The sequence below is a fragment of the Gavialis gangeticus genome, unplaced genomic scaffold, assembly GCF_001723915.1.
Source record: "Gavialis gangeticus isolate Ggan-Ray unplaced genomic scaffold, GavGan_comp1, whole genome shotgun sequence".
Classification (NCBI taxonomy): Eukaryota; Metazoa; Chordata; order Crocodylia; family Gavialidae; genus Gavialis; species Gavialis gangeticus.
Genome location: NW_017729011.1, coordinates 3,386,465 through 3,407,960, shown reverse-complemented (window position 1 = coordinate 3,407,960; position 21,496 = coordinate 3,386,465). Strand labels below are relative to the sequence as shown.

Here is a 21,496-nt window from a genome sequence, read left to right as displayed (position 1 = left end):
GCCAGGCAGACCCTGCTGTGTCTGCAGTCTCTGCTGGAGCCCTACACAGCATTAGTTCACATACCACATGCTGGCTATGATCTGTGCTATGGCAGAGAGGAAGAAGGGCTCCCTGCTTAAGCAGAGTGGTGAGGGGGCGGGAGGAGGGGGGCACAGGAAGGCCAGCAGACTCTGCTGTGTCTGCAAGTCTCTGCCAGAGCTCCAGCCCAGGAGCAGAGGGGTGGGGCCAGCCTTGCTGTGGAGGAGAGAGCCCTACCCAGCCCAGAGAGCATGTTGGGATGCTGGGGGTGTCTGGTATATCTTAAACCAGCAAGGAGTCTGGGACAGACATTGCATAAACCAGTTTGACCCAAATCAGTTACTACATTCAAGCAGGTTTATCTCAAACTGGTTTCAGCAATTTTCAGACTGGTTTATGTACACTGAACATATGTTCTGTTACAGGTGGTTTAAACCAGTTTCTGATCACTTAAATTGGTTTATGTGTAATATCTATCCCTAGCTGGAGTGTCACTGTGCAGTCAGGACTGCAGGCCCTTACAGTTTCATAGTTTCTAGGGTCGGAAGGCACCTGAGCAGATCATCAAGTCCGACACCCTGCCATGGCAGGAAAGAGTGCTGGGGTCAAACGACCCCAGCAAGGTGATTATCTAGCCTCCTTTTGAAGACCCCCAGGGTAGGAGCGAGCACCACTTCCCTTGGAAGTTGGTTCCAGATCCTAGCCATCCTGACTGTGAAGTAGTGCTTCCTACTGTCTAGCCTGAATCTACTCTCAGTCAACTTATGGCCGTTATTCCTAACTACTCCTGGTAGTGCTCGGGGGAACAGGGTCACTCCCGTTCCCTGGTGGTCCCCCTTGGCCAGTTTATAGACAGCCACCGGATCCCCTTTCAGCCTTCTCTTGTGGAGGCTGAACAGGTTCAGGTCCCATAGCCTCTCCTTGTAAGGCCTGCCCTGCTGCCCCCTGATCATGCGGGTGGCCCTCCTCTGGACCCTCTCAGTTCCCTCAGATGCCATGTTGGAGCCATCTTTTTGGTTTTGAATAGGCGCAGAAATACTCGTAACCAAAGAAGGAGCTGAACAAACTATTCCACCAGGAAATGAGGGCAAATGGGTACCCAGGCTGTCTGCTGTGCTGGGTACCAAGCTTTGGTGTGGGATCTGCTTGGAAACACCACAGCCTCCTGACTCTGTTTGGTCCATATTCCCAATGTGCGTCAGATAGGCCTTACTATTTGGAGGGAAGCATGTCCAAAGACATTCCTGGCTGCTCGTTCCCTGTGGTGAGTTGCGGAGCAGAGCAGCAGGCAGCTGTAGGGAAATGGCAGTCTCTTCCCAAGGGAGCTGAGGATGAATACAAGGAAAGCATTAAAAGAAAGTGTGCATGTGCTTCTGTATGCGTATGTGCATGACAAACCCCACACTGGTCTGACTTCTCCTGGGGCCTTAACAATCTCAGCTGTTGCTTATTTTATACATAGAGGGGTGACTTTTTTCTCCTTGAGGCAATGCAGATTCTCCATACTGAGATTCAGTGATGCTGTACCTTTTTCTTTTCACAGCAGCACAGTCCAATTTAAAAGGTTTAAAAAAATGTCAAAATTCAGTGCAGAAAATCATGCAATTCCTGCCTTTATCAGCTGGAAGCAGAGGGGGAACTCTACTTGCCTGAGTCTGCCGGGATGTCCCCCTCCATAGGGAATACAGTCACTCACCCCGAATCACTGCTGCCCTTCCCTCCCCGCCCCATCTTGAGGCCAGGGTCACAGTCCAGGATGGCAAGGTGTGGTGGTGCCCCCGTTGACGTACCTGGAACTGTTAGTCCCAAGAACTCCAGTTTTCTGAGTCAGACCCAAAAAGCAGACGCTTACTTGAAAATCACAAGATTCAATAGTTAATGATTTTTTATTCATGTTTGTGGGCCTTTTGGGTTTTGAACCTTGAGATGCATCCGGATGGCTCTGTTAAGCTTTCCTCTGCAACCCGAAGGCCAGAAAATTCCATTTTTGTAAATGAAGACTGAAATTCTCCCATAATCTCCTTGACTCCAGGAGCTGGCACTTTACAAACATCGAATACCCTGAGACTAGTGACACTTAGTGAAATCCTGAGAGGTGATTCACAACGCTGGTAGAGATGGTAGCTCTTCTCTCTGAATCAAGCACTGACTGAGTGGTATCATGAAACTGTTATTCTCAACAACGTGCAAGTATGTTTGAATGAGGATACCTGTGGTGGCTGACTTGGTGCTGAGATGAGAGTATGCTGGTGGGACACTGCTACAAATGATTTCTGTTTAAAGTTGGCCTAGAAGAATTTGTGCTTTTGGGATGGATACAGATGGACTGGAAAAAGGGACCAGGTGTGACGAGGCTGACTTTCCTGTTGGGGCTGGAGGGCTCCTTGGCAGGTGCAAGAAGTGGAAGGGAGGCTCCCACAGTCCTGGTCTGATTGTCTTGGGTGTGGAGCGGGGTGCAACTCTTTACCTACAGACCTCACAGCTCCTAGGCATTTGTGTTAAACAGGAGCTACAAACATGAGCAAAAATCAAATCTCAAAGAATCTGAAGGCTGATAATTCTCCCTAACACGTAATCAGCTCTCACTTCCTTGCTTGTTGAGATCCAGCTACCCTCTTCCTTACTCCACTAGGATGTTACAGTTGTCTTGTGTTAGTTGTTCCTTGTAAAAGTCCCCCTAGTTTTTCCTAGTGCGAGCAAGCCTCCCTAGCTTTTTCCTAGTGCGAGCAAGCCTCTGTGGGCATAGGCCCGGTGCTTCACGGTTGTCCATTGGGGCTGGAAGGGTAGACAAGGCTCACCTTTGTAAACACAGACACATGAGGAACCACACTTTTTCAAAGAAAACTTCACCCTTTGGGGACGGGTGCAGAAAGCCTCATTGCTCTGTGCAAAAGGAACATGGAAAACAGGGCACAGAGCCATTTTTTTTTTAGCGTCCTCTAGCTCTGTGGACTTGAAGGTAGGTGGAAATGCAGCCCTTGAACACATCCCGTCAGTCGGGGGAAACTCGACAAAACTGGCTCCTTGTGCCTTGATTTTTTTTTGAAGAGTTTACAAGAGTTTTCAGCATTCAGTGCAAGGAAAGGGGCTGCCTTTCCTTCCAGCAGAGATTAGTGGGAAGAGCAGCAGACTGCCTGTCTGAGAAAATATTAATGCCTCCACTGGAACCCTATTTCCATGTGGCTGCAGTTTTGTTTGTTTAACAAATCCTTTCCTCAGGCTCTTGCACCACCGGTTCTCAGACTCCTCCCAGAAACAGAGGTCATTTCACAGCTCCAAACCCCTAGGGCTGCTGAAACCAGTACCAAGCTGGTAAGGGCTGGGGATCCCACTGAAAGGATCACATAAGCCATTTGGAATCCCACTCCCTAGTTCAAGAGGCTCTGTCCTCAAACTGGGCTTCAGTTGTCTCCTAAGCATCCATTTACAGCTAAAGTTTATCCCAGTGGCTAGAGCAAGGCTGGGAAAAATCTGTTTTGAGAAATCATTATAGCATTACAGCCTGTTCCCTATAGGAAGAAAAGGCTTTTCACACTGGATGAGACCACTGGGATCAATCTCTAATGCACCAGCAGGAGGTTAACACTTTCCATAAAGTTCAGTGCCTTTGTTACATTGCTTTTGTCCTTCCCCTATCTGTTTGTTAAGTACTTGTGTTGCACCTAGTGAAACAGGGGCTTCATTATTATGATAAACCAAAAATGATAGATAGTGGTTGTATAATTGCATGCAGCATAATCAAATCAACTAGGTGCCTCAGCACACCACACTCTGCTCCTCTGACCGTTGCCTACTCAGAGTACTCCTTTATAGACTGTTGTTAGTGGGCAGAAAATGAACCTCAGATGACTTCAAAAACCCTCACCCCTGCTGCACCCTTGTTATCTGCTTCAAGCTCTATTTCAGCTCAGCCCAGGATGTAGGAGTGCCACATGCTCTTTCAGGGAGATGAGATCCCCCTTAGCCACTCCTCGGTCTGATTCTCTCACATGCTCTTCCTCTCCCCACTCCCCCAAAGTTATCCTTGCACAAAAGCTTCTTTTCTCCTTGCGGGCCCCATTCATTAGCAGGCTGACTCCTGGTCACGCTTGGTTAGATGGGATCCTTTTGCTTTCACAGCATAACCATTGTTAAGTGTTAATTGTGGAACAACAAGATTGTTCCCACGGTTTCAGAGATCTGAAGATAGGAAAAGGGTTAAAGTGGGGGTCCAAAGGCTGGGCTTGTTCTGGTAGCATGTTAAACCCCAAAGGCCAAATTCTCAGCTGGAGTAAATAAACACTGACTTCAATAGGGCTGCACTGATTTACACTAGCTGGGATAAAATCTGGTGTTTTCTCTGTGCACTGGTTCCCAATCAGTAACATTTTTTGAACGGTTCAAGTGTTCTTTCTGTCTGTGCCCCGACTCTGTGCTTCTCTCCCTGTCTCACCTGCACCCACAATGTCAGAGCCAAGCAGGAGCTATAATACCAAAGCAGCAAGCACTTTGGTTAACTAGATGCCTGTAGGAGTCAGTTTTAAGGCTGATTTGAGTGGCTAAGGCAGTAGTAGCTCACCCTCTTGGAAACATAGTATGTGGGGCAGTTTCACCTGACCACAGTGGTGGCATTACTGTACCCTTGAAAAGGTCTAGTAGCACCCCATGCTGCTCTGGCATCCTGTTTGAGAACTACTGAGTTAAGGTGATATGTCAGAACCAGAGCTGGGTGACATTTTTGGTGGTTCCATTTTTACCGGAAAAAAGTTAGATTTGGGTGGACTGAAACATTTTGCAAATTTGTGTTGAGTTCACTAATGAATTTTCATCAAAATAAAAAATCCTAAGATAAATTCTGAAAAAAAAATGAACATGGTTTATTTCAACGCTTCCAGAACAAAACTCTTTGATGCAAAGGGATGGTTGGTTTGAATAGACTTCAGTTGTATTTAAAGGAAAATTAAGCTTGAAAATGAAATGAGGCAGTCTGTTTTGACACGTTACATTTAGTTAAAAGTTAGTGTGTCGTCGTCCTGTTCCCCACCCCCTTTTTTTTTGGTTCATGAGAAATGTTAAAAAAAAATGTTTCAGATCAACACAGAACAATTAAAATGGGGTGTCATTTGGGGAATAAGCTTGTTTGTTGCTTACTGTAAGCTGCTCTGAGCCTTTCTGGATAGAGTAGGATATAAATGTAAATAACAAAAACAACAACATATTTTCAGGGCTTCTAAGGAACTCAGTAAAATTAGTCTTTTGGCCTGGATCTAGCTCAGGGCTTTATGGTAGAGTTTCCTCATACTCCAAGTGTAGCTAGATGGGAATGAAGATTTCTCCAAAATATTGGAGGATCTCCAGAGATACCTTATGGAAAAGTAACTAGAAAGTTCCCGAAGCCAAATCTTGTCTATCCAGCCCATCTGCTCTCACCCTGGCAGCGTCAAGAACCTTACAGCTGGCTTAACTACCTGTTTAGAGATTCCTGTGGCCCTTGGGAATCCACCCAGAGCATCAAACCCACTTAAGGATCCTTTCTGGGGTACATGGCATTTAGCAGCTCTTAGGAATGGTAACTCCCAAACATTGTGGTGTCTGACCAATGTCAACTTTTAATAACATCAGGCTTCTCATCCCTAGTTCTCAAAGCACTTTACAAGGATGAAGAATTTCATTATTTCTGCTTTGCAGATGGTGAAGTCACAGTGTAGAGAGGGGAAGTGACTTGTCCCATGATTTTTTTAGTCCAGGATCCCAGAGCTCTTCCCGCACAGAGTGGTTGTGTTGATTTTTGCTTGCTTAAGGGGCAACCTGGCCAGAACTTGCTGCTGCTTCACTGTAGACATGACTCCAAGCTACTGTAGCTGATTGCAGCTGGTGCTTTTATAGCACCTGGCCACTAAGAGGCAATGGTGGAAGAGTCGGGTTGTATTGAGCAAACAGCTGCTCCAGGATGCATTGACAAAGGATGTGGACAGGGGACCACTACAGAGTAGTTACTCCCATTTCCTGATGGATAACTTTACTCCAGAGTTGAGTGACATGCACCTGTATAAGGCTGTTTGCTGTAAGCATTGTGTGTTTGCTCCATTGCTGCTACCATGGCGTTAACTTGCATTTGGCATTGGGGTCACTTCTGCACACAGCTGCATTCTGGTCTCTGTCCTTTGCTGCAGTATGTGACTTAGGGAAGCAGGAAGCGTAATGTTAAGTGCTGTTTCCCCCACAGATAAGCCCTTGCCTATTTTACCCTCTAGGGAGGCCAGCACCCTGCACTACTATCTTTCGGGCAGTGGGGAATATTTGCCTTTGCTGTGATAGGCATGGTAAAAATGGCCACTTTTGTTCTCTGTGGGCAAACACTGTGTTATTCTTGTCATGACCCCCACAGGCTATGAGACCCAATGCATAACAGCTCACCAAGAAGCCTCCAGTTGGTCACAGGAAATAGCCTGAACATTTGTGACAGTTGGAAAGCATGGTGTACCAACTCCAGCAATGGCAACATGCCACACCCATGGTGCAGTAGGCAGATGATTATGGGAGCAATGCCCAGGCTGCTTGCTTGGGATGGCAGTGTCACTAGTTTGCTCTCTAGGAGTAAAAGGCCTCTCAGGCCAAATTGGCTTCTGCATGCCAAGTGGACCACTGTTAGCTTAGCAGGGCCCAAAAAGCTGATTGCAATTCATGGGGCTGCTGGAAGCATCTTCAGAAGTCTGGAAGTCACAAATCCAGCTGAAAGGGGTGCTGAAGTTAGTTATCATTGATGGGGCTCTCTGTTCTCTCTTTGAACCATGGGGCTGTGACTAATGACTGGCACAATGGTAGCAATAGCAAGTCATCTGCCATATGGATGCTAAGTGCTGTGGTTGGTACTGCTGCCAGCAGAGTGAGATCCTGGAATGAAAGATGCCACGACAGTGGTGATATAGAGCTAATGCAGCCAGCTGTACCATGGCCCTGGCTCTGGTCTGGTGCGTTCTCCTTGTGGGCATTGCTTGCATATGCGCATGTCTTACATTGCTTCTTCTCCCAGGTCTCTCTTAGGCTGATGCTTCAGTCCTCAGACTGGAATGCTCAGGGTACTCAACGAAGCCATGACCCAGCGATGTGCCGCACACGCAGGAGGCCCTCTGCACTGTCCTAGCTCTGCACTGGCCACTCTGCCAGCATGTGGGGCTCAGAGCTGCAGAGGCTTCACTTCTCTTTCTTAGTAAAGTGAACTTGACTGATTAAACTCTGGGCTTTCTCACTGGGAACAAGCCCCACTGCTTTGTGATGGTAATAATGTTAGCAGATGTTCCTGTCTCAAAGTTGTGGGCAGGCAAGAGGCCAGCCCCTTGCCATCTGCTCCTCTCTCCATGTGGCTGGAGAAGTGTAGGCCTGAACAATGGGAGATGTTTTGTCTGCCAGGGCTGGAGGTGTTTGTGTGGCATCTGGCTTGAGAGGGCAGCTGGCTTCAGCTCCTCCTTTCTCTGAACAGCAAACGTGTCCTGGTCCTGTGCTTCCAGTGCTGCTGGGGCATGTCTGGGTTTGGCTTCCTGGACAAAGCAGCGCTCTAAGGAGTTGGCCTTTCTTCCACCAGGACCAATTGTTTTGGTCTGAACCTCTCAGTCCTCTGCTCCCTCTGGCCATTACTTGTTCTGTGCCATATTCTGCTCTCAAACTCTGCTCCCCCTTAGTTTGGCACTGGCTACAAATCAGAAACAGCTCAGAAACATGGCTGTGTGGGTGCAGTTGCTTTAGGAGCACCTACTGGCTTTGACTCACTCCATGTCTCCACAGCACGATACACCACTAGTCCTTACACCAACATGCCAGGTCCACTCTTTTACATGGGACCTGGGACAGAGGAACTGAGGGAATGTCAAGTATTATAATCCCTTTCTTAAGATCAGAGCCAGGAGTAGGCAGCACATTGTGCAACTGCTGCAGAGAGGCTGGGATGAAACTGGTCATATAGGATGAAACTGTGTGTATTGAGGGGGTCTCTCTGTCTCTGGCCAGTCAGGCTGTTGAAGCCTATTTGATGGGAAATCTCCAAGGGTGTTTTCCACATCAGCTCCCTTACCTGCTGCTTTTGCTTTCTGCCCTCAGGTCAGCTGAAGCTGTCCATCGACGTGCAGGGCGGGTGTCTCATGCTGCACAGTAAGTATTACTCGGTTGTGTTGAACTCGACATGGTGCCACAGCCCCCAGTCATGGTCATGAGCACAGATGAAACCAGCTCTGGAGAGGATGCCCTCTGTGGGGTCTTGCACAGGCCCAAGTGCTATACACTGGGGTCCACTGCTGGGAGTGAACATTTCCATTGTGGGTGGACCGAAACTTTTCCTGTTTAGGTTATTTAACCCTTTTTTAACCCCATTGTTTGAAAACACTGGCTGTTTCAAAATACAAATATTGTTTTAAAAGGAAAAGTCAAGATGTTTTGTCTCTTCTGATTTTCCCTTCCTTTTTTCTTTTTTTGGCTAATGCCATTTGCCAAATTTGATTCAAATTTGCAAATAGGTTTGGTGGCCCCAGAACTGCCCGTTTCTACCTATTGAATTCCCAGCTCCCTGAAGAGTTGCACCCAGCTCTCCTGGGGGGATCTCTGCCATGAGAGTGTGCTGTTGGACCTGAAAGGGCCAATCCTATTGCTAAGGTGGCAATAGGCTCCTTAACCTTTATATGTGGTGCAGCCAGTGCAAGAAGGGACAGAGCAGTGCAGGGCAGGACAGGGGTCTGTACAGTCTCATCAGTGGGGTCTGCAGAGACTCCATTGTGTGAGGAGAGCAGTGCTTTACCCTTTACCTTCCTTTACCCGGCTCTAGTCAGGTTTTTTAACCAGGTGAAGCAGGTTCATTCCTGGCAGGACCTTCCTGGTCTCTACCATACCTCACTTCTCCCATGAATGAGTCAACAGTGTTGCAGCTGCAGGACCTATCCAGGGTAGCCCCGATACAGGGGCCCTTTCTGGCTGGCACACTCACAGACCTGGTATGGGAGCCTGGTGGGATGAGGCTTTAGGTCTCTTACAGCACCCATGACATTTACTGGCACTAAACAACTTTCTAACAGTGATAGTTGCAAATCCATTACCAACCGGCTTGGGTTTAGCTCTTGAGAGCAGAGCCAGAGTCCTTCCCTCTCTGCCTGCTTGTCTGCACATCACTCTCTGTCCATCCCTTTCCTTTCCTCTGTTCCCTCCAGGAGCCAGAATCACTGAGCTCAACATTACAGCTACAGCCCAGTTTCCCAAATCACTTTGATTCCAGTGGGCTCTGTCAAACCCTCTGGAGCATGAAAGAGGAGCTGGCTTCCCCGCTGGAGTGCTGCTGTTCTCATTCGCTGTGTAGGCCGACTATGCTGCTGCTGCATGGGGCTTCAGTTGGGAGTTGGGGTACAAGCCCCCAACTCTTCCACTTGACAGTGCAGGCACTGTGCTCTTTAGCCTCAAATAGTATGAACCCCAGAGCTCGTTCCACCCTACCTCAAGGGTCTTGCTGGCTTGTGCTGCACTGAAATGGGGCACTGTGCTGGGAGGGGCTGAGTGATCCCCACTTCTCCTGAATGCTCACCATCCACTGCTGCTCAGAAAGTGCAGTGGGGTGGTGGAAAGGGGCTTGCAGTGCCCAGCATGCTCTTCTTGAAACCACTGGATTCCACAGCAGCTGCCAGTACATCAGAGAGGGATTTACAAGGGGAGTCAAGTGCCTAAGATGGAAATAGGTGTCAAATGGATTAGGCACCTAACTCCCATGGATTTTAAGGGGAGTTGGGCACCTGACCTGTTGAGTAGTTCTTCTTTAATTTCTACTAGATGCCTGTCTGTATCTTTATATGCCTGACTGCCTTTGTGCATCTGACACCATGGGATTCAGTGCAAAGCTGTGTCCTCAGTGCAGTCCTCACGCCACAGGAGAGTGAAAGCCCCTGAAGTGATGTTAATGTGTCATGTGCATTTTGCTGGATCTCTTTTCAGAGATGAACAGCACTATACAGCAGTGTACATGGCACAGGGGAGCAAAATGCTTAACCCCAGCAGTGGGGCTGGGTGCATGTCACTGGAGAATGTTAAAGGTGCCTGGCAGAAAATTGAAATGGAGTCATCAGCGCTTCATTCTGCTGCATCAAGAAGGAGCGAAAGACCCACTTTTGGCAGCTCTCTTCCCTGTAGAGGATCAGGAGTGTTGGGTACCTTTGTTGCTTTATTGGAGGTCTCACATATATACACCTAGCAGAGCCATAAGTAGGATGTTCTAAGTTAGCACTGGGGGGCTGGTTGTGCCCCACTCACCCAGCCTTAGTTAAACAGCTGATTCTCATCTTCTTCTTTTTTCAGTTTGCAAAAAGCTGAGTCATAGGTGGAATAAAACCCCTTCCCCTGTGAATACGTCTGTTGTCCTTGATCTGAGAAAACTATTAGAAGTGGAGCCAGGTGCAAAGGGGCAGTATCCCTCCATCACCATGGAGCAGGGCTGCTGAATCCCAAGGGGCTCAGTGGGATGAAAGTACAGAAGGAGAAGTGTTAGGCTGAAAACCAAGTACCACTCCCATGGAGGGTAGTAACCAGCTCCGCAGGGGTCATGGAGGAAGCCCCACCACACATAACTAGACCACTTAACCCTTAGCCAATGGCTGCATGAGAGATCCCACCAGGCATATTCGAGTATATGTTTGACTAGTGTTTGCTTCCCTGAATGAGAGCCTAGGGACAAACTGAGCCATCATGAGCAGACAGCAGGAAGCTCTTTAATCCAGCAAAGATAGAATAGGATACAGGGAAGCAGAAGCTAGGAAGATCTGGGCTAGAAGTAAAGCATGTGTATTCAACACAGTGGTGAGAGAGCAATTAATCACTGGAAGAGCTGACTAGTGATAGGGTAGACTCTCTGGCACTTGGTGGTGTTAAACTAAGACTGGGAATTTCTTTCTAAAAGATCTGCTCCAGCTCAGCCACAACTTGTGAGGTCACTGAAGACATCCGTGGCTGGGATCCTCTGGTGATGCTGGAAGCCAAAGTGAATGAACACAATATCTCCTTTTAGCCTTTGGGGCGGGTGAGCCCCAAACACAGTTTTGGAAAATAGCATGCGAGAACAGTGGGTCCTTGCTGAGCCCACTCTGCTCCCATAGCATTTGTTGTACTGTGCGTTGCATTTTCCAATGGTCCCAACTCTGATGAAGAGAAATGCATGCATCTCCCAGCTGAATGCAAAAGGCAATGCCACCTTGCTGGGCATGTTCTGAATGACCTTTGCTCAGCCATGACAGAATGCCACGTGCTATCTGTGCACTGGGGACAGATTCTGATTTCACTCACACGGCTGGAAAACACGACACCTCCCTGCTGCAGTCAGTAGAGCAATGTTAGGCGTGCATAGGCGGAGCTGAGATCAGCACAGAGCTTTTGATATTTGACTTGATGATACACTTGACCCTGGGGCAAGGTGCCTTGGGCCCTTGAGTTGTGTGAAGCCAGGCACATGAAATGCAATTTGTCATCTGGATGCTGAGCTGTATCTGCCTTAAACTTCACTCAAGGATGCCAGTATTTGTAGTACAATTTTACTTAAAAATACTACACCCATTGATCATTTCTTTCTGCAGCCTGCCCTGCTGTCAGGGTGCCCATGGTGCTGGGGAGGTGCATGCAAGGAGCCTGCCAGGCGGGTCACCTTCCAGCCTGTGCCCTTTATGCGAGACTGGTTTAATGCTGCATGTCAGGCTCTGAGCAAAGAAGAGCCCTGCTATCTGTGTGCAGTGCCGGGGCAGCAGAGAATTCTTGGAGCACAGTGTGGGGGGAAGATGTTATTTTTCTTGTCTTTTTCCAACCACATTTCATTTTCTTTTTAGTTATGGAAGCAAAAGGCCTGATGGGCAAAGAGTACCGGACGTGTGATTCTTACGTGAAGGTGGGTTCTTCTGCAGTTGCTGCAAGGCTCTGGGTTCAGTGTGCTGTGGGGACAACCTTGTTTGGTGCCCTTCCTGGCTTTGAGGTCTATTTTCCCAAGCATGCACTGGACTATCACCCTTCCCAACACCTAGTTCGGGGATGTGAATAAATCAAGTCACACCCATTGCATGGAGCTCTCCATTTGTCTCGAATGACCTCTCCTCCGACATTGATCTGTTGCCAAGTGCTTTTCCTGCATCAGGTGAGTGAAGACAGCTGGTCTCTTGCAAGATGCTGGATCCCTGTGTTAATTGCTCCTGTGGGGATGTCAGCCTTTGACCATGAATTTACTGCTACAGCATCACTGCTCACCTGGAGCTGCATGCCAGCTGAGTGGCTTTTGCTTGGGTTTGGGTTAACAAGGATTATGTGCCTATGCTCACCATTTTCTGCAAGAATATTCCATCATGCAGATTACGGAAAGGGGAGAAAGAAGTTCAGCCTTGGGCAAACAGTAGCAAAAGTGCTGCAGACACTGGGGGCAGGTTTAGCAGATGGCACCTGAATAAGTCATTTCTTTGTCTCTTTTTCCTGACTGAACAAAAATGCATGCTATTATATGATGCAACACACCATATAATATGGTGTATGATGCACTCCTAGTGCAGGTCTCCAACCCCTTGGTGGGAGGGGTCGGGGCTGTTAAATCAACCCCTGGATTTTCTGATATTTAACTTGTATTTTTTCCATAGTATTTGCTCATGAGCAGCATTTGTCCCGCTTGCTTTACCCTAGGAAGTTTTGTCATGTTGTTGCTAGACATGTACAATCCAAAGTGATCTGTAAATGTGGCCAGCATAGACTCCACTCACTCTTTGAGACCTAGCCATCCATGCAGCTGGCTCTACAGGTCTCCTGGTAATTATAGCACCAATGAGGTAATGACTCACCAGAGTTTGTGTTTGCTGAGAGAGAGCTAATGTGTCATTTGTTTCTCCAAATGAAGATGTCCATAGTACCGGACACTGATCGGAAATGCAGGCAAAAGACCAAGACTGTGCCGGACAGCAAAAATCCCGTCTTCCACGAGCACTTTCTCTTGTGAGTATGAATGGTCAGATGCAGCCCCATCCTATTGTGCTGTGTTCCAAACTGGGCATGTGTTCTGAATGGAATTGGAAGCGAATTTGCACAGTAGCTGTGCTCTGTGAGTCTCTTGTAGCCAAGACCCAGCATTGGCTCTTCAACTATTATCTTTAATAAACATGCCTCATGCATGACAGGCTTTATACTGAAATGAGGAGTGACAGACATTATTTTGCTGTTTCTTGTAGCTGAAATGCCTTGAACTTTTGAACAGAGCTTTGCTGAAGCTCACAAAGCTGTCAATAGACAGCATGACAGCAATATTCCTGCCCATTTGGAGTTTCTTATTGGGTAGCTTCTATACATCCATATGGAGTTGGGGAAACAAACTCCATTTCCTAGATACTGAGCCAGCAATGAAACGGGGGATCAGTATGAACAAGGAAGGTAAACGGCTTTCCCAAAGCTATCGCATGTCTTTGCATGGTAAAGGAGCCCTCTGGCTTGTAGCATTTTGGTAGATCTCATTATCTCTTGCAGACCTGCTGTTGCGAGACCTCTGCACTCATAAAATATTTAATTCAGCAACAGAGTGATTATTTAACAGCATGATTTGTAGGTTTTCTTGTTGTGTTTTTGCTTTGATGCTTAACATGTATCTTCCTGTAGGATTTTTTCCCCTTAAGCAACCTGAGCTGTATTTCATCACCTGCCCTAAAGAGTTTACCTCTCTTCTAGTAGTGTGTCGACAACAAATGGCTTGTTGTTTAACTATGCAAGCAAGAGTTCTTTATTATGTAATAAAAATGGGTTGGAGCTTGCACTTTAGTAAATGAGTGTACAGCAGCTCTTTGGAGAAGGCTGCACTCTGTAGTGCTTGCCATGGAGATGTGTGTGGGATCCAAGGGACAGGTTGTGGAGAAAAAGTTGCAGCAAGTGCCTGTGTCTGAGGAGGCAGAACTGTGGCAGTAAAAGCATGCTAAAACTTCCAAATGCTTGGTACTTCTGGATGAGTGGCACTCACATCCCATCTTCTCTGGCTTGTGTCACAGCCCAGTTCAAGAGGAAGATGAACAAAAGCGTCTTCTGGTTACAGTCTGGAACCGCGAGAGGAATTCCAGGTAAAGGTGCTGCTAGGACGGGGCTGGGGTTTGGATGCTGGAGAACTGTCTCTTTAAGAAAATGAACCATACTGTCTGCTCTGGTTAATTTCATGTGAGCTCTTTTGGAGCCCTTTGCCCCATGGCTCAGCCTTGACATTGGGGACTGCTGTGAGTGCACTGAGGGCAGGCTGCTGCTGTTTCATTTGAGCAGCCCTGGCATTGGATTTAGGTCTTCTCAAGCCATGTGTGCAGATATCTGCAGGAAGAGGAGGACACGTGTCCTGGATCTGCTTCCTCATGCGGTGGGGGGGTGCGGCGCGCAGGCTTCTGATTGACTTGACCTGACTGCTCCTCCGTTTCTGTTGGCTGCTGGAAGGCTGCAAGTGTTGAAGGCTCCATGTTCTGCCTCTGACCAGGCTCCAGGCTCTCCCATCCTGCTACAGTGGGGTGATATTTAAGCAAATTCAGCTCCTAGTGAAGGCGCTGCTAGGGCCAGGGCAGCATTTTGCATACGGTTTTGGATAGTGTGGCTGAGAGAGAATTCTGCCTTGGGGAAGCTCACCCGGTGTCTACCCACACTTATGCCTGCAGTAGCCCAAGGGTGGCTCTCTGGCCCCCTGCTCTGCTGCTTGAAAGTTCCTATGCATGGCTTATGGAAAGTATTTTTTCTACAGAATAGCCTCCCCAAGTGGACACTGGTGTCACCGTGGGTGCTCTTTGCATAACAGGTGATCAGACGTCACATGAGCAGCAGCTAATGCCATGGCACACTCCACTTGTGTGTAGATATGGAGCAGACCTGAAGATTTTGCCAGGTTTATAGCATCCAAGAAATACTGAAGGGAAAGGTATTGGGGTCCTTTAAGCTCCATCCTGCCAGGAAAGCCCTGCCCACCTCCTGACCTGCTCCAGCCAGTGCCGGCTGCCCATTAGCCACCTGAGCTCAGTGATATGTTTCTTCAATCCTTTACCTCCTGCACTCTCAGAAGCATTTCTGTGCCAAAGCAGTGTTGTGGGGTAGTTGTCTTCCCGGGACATAACCCAGTCAGTCCATTCTGTAGTAAAGAATATCTCCCTGCTGCCATAGGAGGCACAGCTATTGGAGATATTGCTTAGAAAGAAGGCCTTCCAGAAGCAAGTGCTTTTAAATGGCTTCACTGTTTCCCTTTAACATTAGAAATTCAGGTCTTGTTTCCTCCGTTGTCCTAAGAAGACTCTCTGGAGAGCTGGTGGGATTGTGGCATCTCAAGCAGGAAGGAAGTTAGCTGGGAGGAGAAGAGGTTTTCATGAAGTCCGTTCAAAACTCTTACATTTTTGGGGGTGGGTGAAATTCATATTGACTCAAATGCCTGAGAAACAGTTGGCAGAAAAGCTCTCTTTGCTAATGGTTCAGCCCCTCCTTCAAATAAAGGCTCTGGAAGCTGCCTTCAGTGCTCTCCACCTCCAAAGAGAGCTGCCCTAAAGGTGGGAATGACAAGGCTGCTTTAAAAAAACACATAAAAACTTCCCTTGTAATTTAACTCATAAAACTGAAGCAAATGCCAAACTCCACTTCCACCCTTATTGTTTCCAAGTTAAAAATTGGGACAAGGTACTGGACTCTCAGGCCTCTGCATGGGATTTGTCAGCAATGCTAATGTGAAGTGAACATGATCTTTGTACCTTAGTCTGGGACCTGGAGATATGTGTTGTGCTCTGTCACCAATGAGATCTGGATATAAGTGCCAGGTGCTTTTTCCAGGGTCTCTCTGCTGAGCCAGAAGTCCTGCCTGGGTATGCAACCTGCATCTTTCCCTCAGCAAAATGTCTGTCCAGGGTAAAACAGCAAAGCTAGGGCTCCTGTTCAGACTGGACTATGCTCTTTTAGGGAATTGTGGGTTTTTTGGGACAAACTGAGATGCAAGTTCCCAGCCCTTCTGTGTCCCTGATATGGCAGACACAGCCCTATGAAGCAGAAATCCAGCCATGGTTAGGACTGAGGTGACATCACAATTAACATGGTTACAACATCACAATTAGCATGACCAGCAAAGTGGAGGCTGGAGACGGAATGGGAAGAGTAGGTATTGGTCAAAGGCCTTGTTGTCAGGCAGAGTGGAAAAACATAGCTTGGAATAGGTGGGGGCTGGGGGCTGTCTATGTCTCCTTAATCTTGTGCTAATATTACTCTTGAAGGGAGCTGGGTCTCTTGGCATGGGGAATGAGGTCAGAGCAGAGCTGGGAGTGGGGAGGTTTCCATGGATCTGTAGGGCAAGTGGAGTTTGCAAGGTGGTGCTTGAAGGGGAAGCCCATAGAAAAATGTGCTTGTGTAGGGCTGTTGCCACAGGGGGACTTCAGCAGCGGCATGCTAACCCTTTTCCCAATCCTTTCCAGACAGAGTGAACTGATTGGCTGCATGAGCTTTGGAGTGAAGTCTCTCTTGACCCCAGACAAGGTACAGTGAGCAGTCTACAATTGGTTTGGGCTCCTCTCTATAAGGCAGTCAGGGAGTTATGGGAATTTTGAAAGAACCCTTGCCTGAAACATCCTGCATTTATGGAGGAGGGTGCTGGGGCCTTCCCAGGGAGGCTGGTAGGAGAATGGATTGGAAGTGCTAGGGGGGTGTTCTGCTCTCCAGTGGAGGGAGCAGGTGGAGCTGTATGCCCTGCTGTCTGGGCAGGAGCTGGTGAGCTGTACTTTGGGGTGGAGCTTGGAAGGTACCATCTTGGTTGGGGAGGACCCTAGTCTTGTTCCCAGCACTAATGGCCCTTTTATGACTTCCAAGAGTGCAGAGCAAGGCTGTCAGAGTTTGGTTCTGGAGAGCAGATGGAGAGGGGACTCTGGACCTGGGTCCTTGAACCCCATCTCTGCCCCTACTGAGGGTGGGACCTGGAGAGAGCAGAGGACAGTGACAGCTTCTCAGTCAGCAACACCTGCTACCATACCTGGTGTCTTATTTGTGAGCCCAGGGCACTTGCTGATATGGGCCCTCCTCTTCCACAAACAACTTTTTAAGGGAAGTGGCTGATACAGTTAACCCCCCTTCCCTCCCCCCTACTCCCTTTGTCCTGCCATGTCCTTAATATGCAAAGGATGTTGGTCTTCTGAGTCCTGGCCTGGGTAAAACTGGGGTGGGAATGAGCTGGTGGGAAGCTGAGTTGAATGAGGCTGAGAAGGTGCTGGCAGCAGAGGGAAACACAGCAAGGATTTGGTGAGCAGGGCTGGGGAGGTTTGAGCTCATATCCTGTGGAGATGGCTTTGGAAGCTCAGGTGGCTGGAGTAACCAAAGGGGCCTTGCCATCTGCTTCTGTAAAGTCATTAGAGAGTACATCCCTCAAACCCATAGCCTGCTGGCTTGCCCTTTTTCTCTTTCCCAAGGTGTTGGTTTAACCCTCTAAATCCCAGATGATATCACCACCCAATGCTTTCCTTGTAAGGCTCTGGGGCTTTGCAGATGGTTAATCCTCACCACCCCCAGGAAGCAGGGTCACAATAAGCCCCATTTAAGAGATGGAGAAAGCGGGGTGCAGCAAACACAAGTCAGATTTCCAAACAAAGCTACTGAGTTGGCTGCCCAGCTGTGGGAGAGCAATGGGGAAGGAGCAGATGGATATGGTGAACAGGGGCAGGCCAGCTTGTCAGGGGGGACTTATGGCCCAGTCATGCAACTCTCGTACACATTGCCTGGGAAGATGGTGACCTGCGTTCCATGGGGCTGGGATCCTCAGCTGTGCAGAAACCTGTTTCTCTAGCTAATAGTTAATGCTAGCAAAAGAGCTTTGGAAGGGAGACCAAGCCTCCTGTCTTAGGGGTTAGACTCTACTCTCTAACTACTGTAGACCCAGAGAAAATCTGCATAGGGCAGCCTATCTTATATCTATTTTGGAAGGGTTTCTGCCACTTTCTTCTGAAGTGTGTAGTCCTGCATTATCAAATCCCAGACCCTGAGCATGAATTTGAACTGACCTGATAATTCCTATGTCCTAAGACCCAGCTTCTCCCTGAGCCCCACTTCCTGCTCTGCACCCCTGGGTTTTGATTGTTCTCTGTCCCTTGGGTTAATTCATGACCATCATAGCCACACAGGGATGCACCACCCAAGTTATTTGTGGAGTTATCCTGAAACAGTCCCATGGTTTCCAGCCAGGAGCATCCATTCCTGCTCCATTGCTTGATAATCATGATACACTTTCGCTAACCCTCTCACCAGAGGGGGATGGGAGGCGACTGCTACTCTTCTCACAGTTGCTGTCTTGTTACCATTCTGTGCACTGGAGCAGACACGTTGTGGGCTGGGCTAGCAGTAGCATTATTTCCCATTGTAGACTCAACACAAAGGAGTGGGCAGCAGGGAACACTGTCAAACCAGTGCTGCCACAGCCTGGCTGCACTGTGATAATACAGATTTAAAATACACTGGTTTTTTCTTTCTACCAATTCCCACCTCTGAGTCCTGAAAAACACAGGAAACACTGGAATTGCCCAACTTATCCAGTGTCCTGTTTGTGGCAGTGGCAGAAGATACGGGGACTCTTCAGTATAAGCAGTTGTGGAATTACCTGCTCACAAGGAAATTTTGTCTTAGTCCCTGTCATGTAGAGATTTCATTATTGGATACTGCCTCCAGTTCTGGTGGTTGCACGTCAAAAAGGAGCCTGGTAAATTCAAATGGATTTAGGAAAGCTGGTGAATGATTTGAGGTCTGTGAACTTGATTTATTGCAAGAGATTAAACACAATCAATCTAGTTGAAATCTTTGTAAAAATAAACTCTGGCTTAGCCACTAGCTCTGGGCTGGATGTAGGACTATCTGGGGAAGGTTTTTGGGCTAGTGTCATACAGGAGGTCATCCTGGGTGATTGAATGATTGGTCCTGACTGTGACATCAGTGAATCTCAAGTCTCAAGTTTGCTCAAGTCTAGAAGCAGGAGGGTTTAAGTTCCTTCCGAAGCCCTTGTTCTCCTATAAGAAATTGCTCATCTGCACTCTCCCTGGAGCATCTCATCCTTTCTGGAATCTTACTAAGCTGTGGCAATGAATTCTATAGGCTAATTGCAGCGTCTGAGCTCAGTGCTTGGGGGCAAGAATGTGTATCTGCACGTGCATGTGCGTGTGTACCTTCCCCCGCTCCCTCACACGTGCATATTCATACAATGCCCTAAGGGAGGAGTCTGGAGGTTGATCTGAACACACAGCTGGCACCACTGTGGTTGGCCAGAGCTATCCCTGGCTTTAGTGCCCTATATGCTATTGCACGAAACTCTTTGAGACAGTTTCCTGCTTGCTGCCTGCTTCCTCTAAACAACCCCTTTTTCATGGCTTGATGGAATGAAATGCCCAGCGTGGTTGCTCCAGCATGCTTGGCTTGCTAGTAGGGTTGCCAACTCTGTTTGAATTTATTCTGGGAGGCTTCCAAAACACCAGCATACTTGCAACACACAATGCGAACATGCCTGTGTGTTTGTGTATATCAGTCATAGATTATGGTGCATAGACTTTATATCAGGAAGGCAAATGCATGTTACTATTACATTTTAAAAGTCCACTGGACTACCATATAAATTGGATTCAATATTTAATATTTATTTTAATGAATGCCCTATCATTTATCTCCTGAGTGATTCTCAGCAGTCTCCTGAAGATTTATATCTAATTTCTGGAGACTCCAGGGCAATTCTGGAGGGTTAACAATCCTGTTTGTTGGGAGGGAGCCTAGCTGCAGTACAGCTAGCATTCCCTACCCGTGCTGGTGAAAGCTGTTGTCAAAATTGGGAAATATCCTTTCTAGTGACAAAGTTAGAACCAGGGTCTCTTTGTTGGCACCCAGTAGATGGCAAGTGTGATGTGGGCCCAGTTCTGGTAGGGACTGAGCAAGTTTCGCTCAAGCCACTGTAGAGTTTTTAGAGGTTTCAGTAGCAGTGCAAGGTCACTACTAGGCATCGACAATGTGTAAGCAGTGGGGCGTGGGGGGTGGTGGTGCACTGCCCACACTGCTGCTGAGCGCCGGTTCTGACTGGGCTGCAGCTCCACAGTCAGTGCAGAAATTGCACTGTTGCCACTTTGCCACTGCCCCCACTGCTGCTGAGCCCTGACTTTGGCTGTGCTGCAGACCTGCACCTCATCATCGGTGTAGAAATCCTGGGGGTACATGCAGTGACCTAGGCCTGGTCTCCACCTGATGTGACCCCTCTGGTGCATAAAGAGGCTGAAGCGCATCTGGAACTCCACTTCCCTAGAGATAATGGCTAGATCGCCAGGTCAGACTCCTAGGGGGGGCATGGCGGGAGAAAGGGGATTGGGCCAGATTGCTTCTTTGCTCTGGTAATGTCCAGATGCTAAAAAAGTCATCTGGGCAATGTGCAGTGAGACATAAATTAAAGGAGCCCTGAGATTCACTGGTCCCTGGCCGGTTCACTGGTGCTCTTTTCCTTCTGGTCTTGCTCCAAATACAGTATGGCTAAACCCAAGAACAAACAGTTGAGGTGAGCAGCTATGGGCGACATCCCTGGCATTGGGAGTGCCTTGGGTGCTTTCCGTGGGTAAGCTCAGCATGTTCCAGCACTCAGAAGCATGCTCTCTGCCACTCCTATCTGCTCTTCTTTTGCCCTAGGAGATCAGTGGCTGGTACTACCTCCTTGGTGAGGACCTGGGCAGGACTAAACACCTGAAGGTGGCCATGCGGCGTCTGAAGCAGAGCAGAGGTGAGTCTCCCATGGGAAAGTGTCCTGGAGAGATTATGGTCCCAAGAACTAGTGGAGCATAGAAAGAGAAGGAGTCTTGTTCCTTGCCATCCTATGACTGAATGGGGCTAGGCCCAGCTGGGTGCCAATCAGCAGAGCCTGCTGGCCCTGTAGCTGTACCTCCAGGGGAGGTGTGGAGCCCTGTGACTATGGGTGATACCTCTGTCTGGTGACTCCACCAAGTCTCCTGCTGAGATGTGTGGAGCTGGTCCCAGCTGGAAATCTCCCTTAGTAGTTGCCAACACTGTTCACCAGTGTTCACACTGTTCATCAGTGCTGCTCCCAGCTCTGATGGTGGGAGTGCTTCTTAGCACATCGGTACAGCTGGAGCTGACATTTGGAAGAAGGAAATGCAACAGTGGGATATTCTGGGAAAGATGCTCCTGGGCTGCTGGGGCATCATGTGAGAAACCAGGATTCTGCTGAACTCCCTAGTCATATGCTAGCCCTGGGCAGGAGTGTTCCCAGTAGTCCATTCTCTCAGGCAACAGCTGCTGATGGTATCCTGACCATCCCCAAATCCATTAGCCCTCTAGCTGTTGCAAGGGATTTTCTGCTCCTTACTTGATTACTAGGGATCCTTATTTTCTCTGATAAAAAAAAAAAAAAAAATCCCTAATTTTCAGATTTATAGAAGTAACCCAAAATCCAAATTTTTCCATGATTAAAATGAAACACTGTGTGTGTGTGTGTGTGTGTGTGTGTGTGTGTGT

At 48.2% G+C, this 21,496-nt stretch overlaps 1 protein-coding gene across 6 annotated transcripts in view; it reads left to right on the top strand.

The window, feature by feature from the left end:
* The window catches only part of RGS3 (regulator of G-protein signaling 3), a 222,393-nt gene that overhangs the window by 29,409 nt on the left and 171,488 nt on the right, over positions 1-21,496 (top strand). For all 6 annotated transcript variants that reach the window (XM_019510367.1, XM_019510370.1, XM_019510366.1 and 3 more), the window contains 6 exons: positions 8,093-8,143; positions 11,836-11,894; positions 12,882-12,976; positions 14,014-14,082; positions 16,438-16,498; positions 20,654-20,744. In XM_019510367.1, coding sequence (XP_019365912.1) covers positions 8,093-8,143; positions 11,836-11,894; positions 12,882-12,976; positions 14,014-14,082; positions 16,438-16,498; positions 20,654-20,744 — 426 coding nt within the window. The remainder of the gene's footprint in view (positions 1-8,092; positions 8,144-11,835; positions 11,895-12,881; positions 12,977-14,013; positions 14,083-16,437; positions 16,499-20,653; positions 20,745-21,496) is intronic.